The sequence below is a fragment of the Macadamia integrifolia genome, chromosome 12 (assembly GCF_013358625.1).
Source record: "Macadamia integrifolia cultivar HAES 741 chromosome 12, SCU_Mint_v3, whole genome shotgun sequence".
NCBI classification, from domain to species: domain Eukaryota; kingdom Viridiplantae; phylum Streptophyta; class Magnoliopsida; order Proteales; family Proteaceae; genus Macadamia; species Macadamia integrifolia.
Window position 1 is genome coordinate 6,784,348 of NC_056568.1, and position 6,474 is coordinate 6,790,821.

The 6,474-nt window shown below is 40.6% G+C and overlaps 1 protein-coding gene across 1 annotated transcript; it reads left to right on the forward strand.

Annotated features, from left to right (window-relative positions):
• Window positions 1-1,189: 1,189 nt before the first annotated feature.
• Window positions 1,190-4,807, forward strand: LOC122057897 (scarecrow-like protein 9). The gene is made up of 2 exons (XM_042620253.1): window positions 1,190-1,867; window positions 1,979-4,807. Exon 2 carries the CDS (start codon window positions 2,200-2,202, stop codon window positions 4,537-4,539), a length of 2,340 nt encoding a protein of 779 aa, XP_042476187.1. The 5' UTR covers window positions 1,190-1,867; window positions 1,979-2,199; the 3' UTR covers window positions 4,540-4,807.
• The last annotated feature ends 1,667 nt before the right edge of the window (window positions 4,808-6,474 follow it).

The following is a 6,474-nucleotide window of genomic DNA, read 5'->3' on the forward strand; positions in this document are numbered from 1 at the left end:
CAATCTTATCATATGAAGAACTACCATGCAAAGACAGAGAAGAAGAAAGATGATGTACCAAAAGAAAGGGAAGACATCATGTTACCATATATAAGATACGAGACAACCTATGAACATGAAAATCCAAGACAAACATAAATGGGAATCTTGGATTCAATAAAGAAATACACAAAAATAATATCATGTCCTCTTATATGCATACCCAACATATGGAAAAATGGAGAGCAAGAAAAATCCTACATTGAAGGAATATAAACTATCAATGGGGATAACACAACATAGTACATGAAGCAAATAATTAGATATCCATCCTAGAATCATCATGAAAGAAAATAATATAATTAGAAAACATAACCTAGCCTGAACATTTAAGGGAACATGGAAAACATATGCAAAACTTAACTTAAGAGATGTAAAGGAAGGATAAAAAGAACATCATACATGGAAAGAAGACTAACAAAAGTTAAAATGACATCAAGAAAACATGGATGAACATACTAATCTAACAAAAAATGGATGCAGGACCACTACTTAGAAAGGTACGATCACACACCTTTAGGATATGCAAAAGCAATCAAAGAAACCCCAAGAAATCAAAGGAAACAATAAAGCAAAGAAGAGGGTCTCACCTTGATGAAGAAGACCAAATGATATAACAAAGAGTAATATTAGAGGCACTCAATAAAGAAGCTTCAATTCAAATTCCAACTTGCTCATACATTTTAAGCTTCAAAACTTACTCTTTCCAACTCACTATAGTCAAGGAAAGACTACATACACTAAGAGATATCCCTCTCAACATTAAAGAATATGTATTTATAGATTTTAATAGGCCTAACACTCCTAAACACATCCTTAGGTGATTTAACCCAATCAAATCATCCAGGGTACCTTTTTCGAGTTGGTAACTCAAATAGGGTTTGAATAGGTGTCAACAACTCTTAAATAATCCCAAAAAGAGTTTGAGTTGTATTTAGCAGTGTTTCAGGATGACCTAGGGGCTAAAGAATGAACCTCGATGGATTCATAGCCTCCAAGGAAGAGTCCCAATATATATATATATATATATATATTATATAATGACTACCAAAAGTCAAAAAAAATAGTGAAGATGCCATATTACAGGGTTTTATCATTCAATTGAGGAAGGAAGATTAGGTTCTTTTAGGAATCAGTATATGTTTCAAACTAACCTACCTGCTCCTTCCCATTTTCATACAACTGCGGATTTTGTTATTTTTCTATCTTCTCGGATGGTGCATGGCTTTCTAATAACAATTGTGGTGGCAGGGGAGTCTTCATTCATGATGAAAATAGGAGGTTTGTTGCTGCTAAATGTAGACCAAGTAGGAGTCTCTCTGCATCTTCAATGCAGGCGGAAGCTCTTAGAGATGGAGTCCTCCTTGCTATGAGCCTTGATTTGCGGAAAATTCAGTGATGTTCTGACTCTCTTGAGTTAATCACTTGCTTAAATGGCGCTGCTACAGCTCTGAATTGGAAGCTCATGTTTTGACTAGAGGGGCTTCCATAATTCATTTGTCTAAAATGTGATGGGGGTGGGGTTTGTATGTAAAGAGAGAGGACAAGGAAGGAGGGTCGAAGGAAGGTCGAAGGAAGCAGGGGCGAAATTTCGCTTCCATTCATCCGACGGCTGTGACAGCCCCCACTTGGTTATCTCCAGATGCTTCGTTGCTACTGTTAAGGTGGCTTTCGTTCACGCACCAGTCCCCCCCTTCCCTTTAAGAGTGAGCGAGGTTCTTCCTTTTCGATTTCAGTGCTATCCGGATTTAGGAATAGCCTATTCCCCTCTCTCTTTCTTCTTCCGTGACTCTCTTTTGCTTTACTAGGGTTTCAACTTCACTCAGAGGTACGCCCCTTTCCCTTCTCTAATCTCAGTTCATCCTTCTCTTCATTCGATTTGATAATCCGATTCGATTCGTTTAGGTTGTGTTACCTGAGAAATTCTGTTCTCTTACAGATTCTTCCATTCATCAAAGGAGAGAGAATATGCTTTGGTTCTTCTATTGATTCGCGTATGATCAAAGTTGCTTGATTAGAGCTATTCTCTTGATGCATCTTGACGGGTTTAGAATAACGCCTATAACACATAATATTCAAATCCTTTTTAGTTAATTTCGAAATCATCTATCTCTTAGGATTCGGAATTGGAAAATCGGTGGTAGAATTCATCCAGAGTAGATGATTATGGATCCGTGTCTTGCTGAGCTTTCTACTCCTGGGAACGGATTCAGAGTCGATGATCAGTCTGGTTTCTATCAAGACATCGGCAACGGGCTCAAACTTGAGCAGCCCTTTGTTGACCGCAATTTCATGGATCTTCCTCTGCTACCTCCCAACGCAGACACTTTTTCTGTTCCCGCTGTTCCACCTCCAGGCGTTATCCACGAGGATGACTGCCCTGAAGACTGCGATTTCTCCGACGTGGTTCTCAAGTATATAAACCAGATCCTTATGGAAGAAGACATGGAAGAGAAGACTTGCATGTTCCAAGAGTCCTCTGCCCTTCAAGCCGCCGAGAAATCCTTATATGAGGTTCTCGGTCAGAAGTATCCCCCTTCGCCTGACCGACACCCTCTCTGTTACGATCACGACGCCGAAAGCCTCGATGATTTTTTCACCAGCAGCTCAAGTAATTCTAACAGCAGTGTTATTTCTGGTAGCAGCAACACACTGGATTCGACTTTGATTACCGATCTGGGCGAGTACAAGCCCACCAGGACGAATTTTACCACTGCTGACTATACCCCTCGGTCCACTTCCTATTCTCCCCCCTTGGGTTTTTCCAACGGTGTCACCAGCGTTGTAGATGGATTCGTGGAGACACCTACGAGTAGAATTCAGTTTCCTGATATGTTTAGCGATATCGAATCTGTTACGCAGTTCAGGAAAGGAGTAGAGGAAGCAAGTAAGTTCCTTCCAAATGGTAACGACTTGTTCCTAAATCTAGAGAAGCGTGGCATGTTACCTCGGAGTCGGAGCGAACCCAAGGAAGAGTTGCTCCGGAGCCAATCAAAGGAAGAGCTACCCCGGAGCATATCAAAGGAAGAGCATCGGCTTCCCGTCAAGGAGGAGACGAAGGATGAGAGAGAATATTCACCCACCGGGGTGTCCAAGGGAAGGAAGCATCTTCATGGGGAAGAACCAGATTTAGAAGCTGGGAGGAGTAATAAGCAGTCGGCGGTTTACACGGAGACGACCGAAAGGACGGCGATGTTTGATATGGTGTTGCTCTGTCATCCTGGAGGGAAAGGTGAGACCCCTCTGTGTGATCTCCGTGAAGCCTTGCAGAACGGAGTAAGCAAGAATGGGCAGCAGTCAAATGGACCTAGCGGTGGCAGCAAGACTCGTGGTAAGAAACAGGGGGGTAAGAAGGAAGTAGTGGACTTGAGGACCCTCTTGATCCATTGCGCTCAGTCCGTCGCAGCTGATGACCGTAGGAGTGTTAATGAACTATTGAAGCAGATCAGGCAGCACTCCACTCCTTACGGGGATGGGAATCAGAGATTGGCCCATTATTTTGCAGAAGGCATAGAGGCTCGCTTGGCCGGCACGGGTAGGCAGCTTTACATGGGTGTCTCCAGCCTGAGAACATCGGCAGCTGATATCCTCAAGGCTTACCATCTGTTTCTTGCTATGTGCCCATTCAAGAAGATTTCTAATTTCTTTTCCAACAAGACCATTTTGATGGCGGCAGAGAAAGCAACGAGGCTCCACATTGTAGATTTTGGCATCCTCTATGGTTTTCAGTGGCCCTCTCTCATAGAAATTCTTTCAAAGAGAGAAGGTGGACCTCCAAAGCTTCGGATAACTGGGATTGATCTTCCCCAGCCTGGTTTCAGGCCGTCGTCTAGAGTTGAGGAGACTGGGAAGCGATTGGCCAATTATGCTCAGACTTTCAATGTTCCATTCGAGTATAATGCCATTGCACAGAAATGGGAAACAATTCAGCTCGAGAATATCAAGATTGAGAGTGATGAGGTGCTAGTCGTGAACTGTTTGTACAGGTTAAGAAACATCCTCGATGAGACTGTCGTGGTGGAAAGTCCAAGGAATGCAGTTCTGAACCTGGTAAGGAGGATGAACCCGGCTGTTTTCGTGCATGGGGTTCTCAATGGAGCTTACAGTGCCCCTTTCTTTGTTACAAGATTTCGAGAGGCACTCTTCCACTTCTCTTCCCTGTTTGATATGCTTGAAACGAATGTGCCGCGTGATCTTGAAGAGAGGATGCTGATTGAGAGAGATCTTTTTGCTCGAGAGGCGATAAATGTCATATCCTGTGAGGGGTCAGAGAGGCTAGAGAGGCCTGAGACGTACAAGCAGTGGCAGGTCCGGAATCTGAGAGCTGGACTTAAGCAGCTTCCATTGAATGCAGAGATAATGAAGAAGGCGAGGGACAGGGTGAAATCTTTTTACCACAAAGATTTTGTGGTTGACCAAGACGGCAATTGGATTCTGCAGGGTTGGAAGGGACGAATTATTTATGCACTTTCCACTTGGAAACCTGCCTACGATTCCTGAAATTCTTGTTTTACTTTTCTCTGTTCCGGAAAAGGTGCAGGACCATGATAGGAGACTGGACTAATGAAATTCTTCAACGGGCTTAGTTCCTTACAAGTCCTGAGAACTCAGAGAAGGCCTGAAGAGGGTATATGTTTGCTTCTGGGTTTGAATTTTAATGTATTTTACGCTTTTAATTATCTTTCTTTAGTCTTGATGATCTGTTGTCCAATATGTTCAGGCATATGAGCTTTCGCTCGATTTAGTTATATGATTTTTCAGGTAAAAATGGGAACCAACCAAGAGAGAGAGAGAGAGAGAGAGGGAAACAATACAATACTGTTAAAGGTAAGGACTAAAATGTGATCTTTGAGACTCGAGAGTTATCCATTAATGTCATACAAACAGTTGTAGATGTGACTAAATCTAAGCATTTTTTTTTTCTGATACAAATAAAATTCTATTCACTTTGAGGCAAAAAGGTAATACAACTTAACAGATTCTCCGGACATGGACTCACAAGAAAAACTATGAACTATCCCAAAAAGCTAAGCTCATAGACAGAGAAAAGCAAGCTATATTGTATTGTTATGTGGTTCTTGTAAAGCTCTGTGGACATGACTTTTTCGGTAGAATTGTTTCTCTGTCTTTCAATTTGGGCAAATTCCGGGCAGTGGGCACACATGGATTATTATACCGAGTGGTCATTATTATGAGGGTTCCTCTTTCTTTGGAAAGCAATTCACCCATTTGTTTACACCAAAATCTGATATGTTTCCGTTGAAACTAAAGTGTCTTTTGTTGTTTGGAGTCGAATCCCTGTTGGATCTGTCTTGTCTATATAATATAATGTAATAATTTGTTGTGGACTGAGAGACAAAAATCATTTGAATCTGTTTAGAATGTATTAATGTGGAAAGAGAGTGAATAAACTTAAGATTTTGGGTGTCGGAGGAGAGCTTTCAATAGGAAGCAGAAGGTGGGTTTTGTGGCTGTGGGGAGTTTGTAGTGTATGTGATTTGTTGTCCCGTTTATTTGGTTGTCAGCATCTCTCTCTCTCTCTGTGTTGTGTAGCCATTAGTTCAAAAAGCCAATAACCCCATTTGGTGTGTGTTCTCTACCGATCGATGTGTCTCTCTCCCTCTCTGTGTGTATGTGTGTTGTGTAGCCATTAGTTCAAAAAGCCAATAACCCCATTTGGTGTGTGTTCTCTACCGATCGATGTGACCCTTTCTGTAACAGATACATTACATGTGACACCCATATTTCATTGAAGGTAGTGGTAATTTTACCCAAATTTAATAAGTAAAAAGCCAGAAAGGCAAAACAACAATGCTCATTTAATTCCACAAATTAAGTAGAGGAAGAGAAGTCAAAAAGTGGATGCATTCTTCTTTGTCTGCTTTTAATTTTCTGTAATGAAACTCCCCACATTGTTCACATGGCTTTAATTGATTAATCAATTTTGAATGAATAGCGTTTTAATAAGATGACCATAAATCAAATATTTATGATCATTTTGGTTTTTTCTCAAAATTTCCCCCATTTTTTGGGTGGAGTTTTATTTTATTTTATTTTTTAATAATATTAAGTGGGGTTGTGGAGGGAGGAGGTTGTTATCAGGTTTTAAGGATTACTTTATTATTAATTGTTAGCTAAGAAAACAAAATATTTTGGTAGTTACTCTTAAGATTTTTCTCCCCTACATCATTGACAGCATTGACAAATAATAGTATATATATATATATATATATATACACACATACGGTAGGTTAAGTTACTTCAGATGTAGAGTATGTTAGGGATGTAGATGATCTCATGAGTGACATAACTACGATGAGATATGCATCTATGTAACCAAAGCAGCATGTTCGATCCACAATTTTTGGTTATAACATGTTTAGTGCCGCTTTCTATTTTAGATATTAAAATTTTATAGCTCACTTACAAAAACCA

Excerpts from the sequence above, each read along its gene's own strand:
- LOC122057897 (XM_042620253.1), top strand. The coding sequence starts at position 2,200 with ATGATTATGGATCCGTGTCTTGCTGAGCTTTCTACTCCTGGGAACGGA.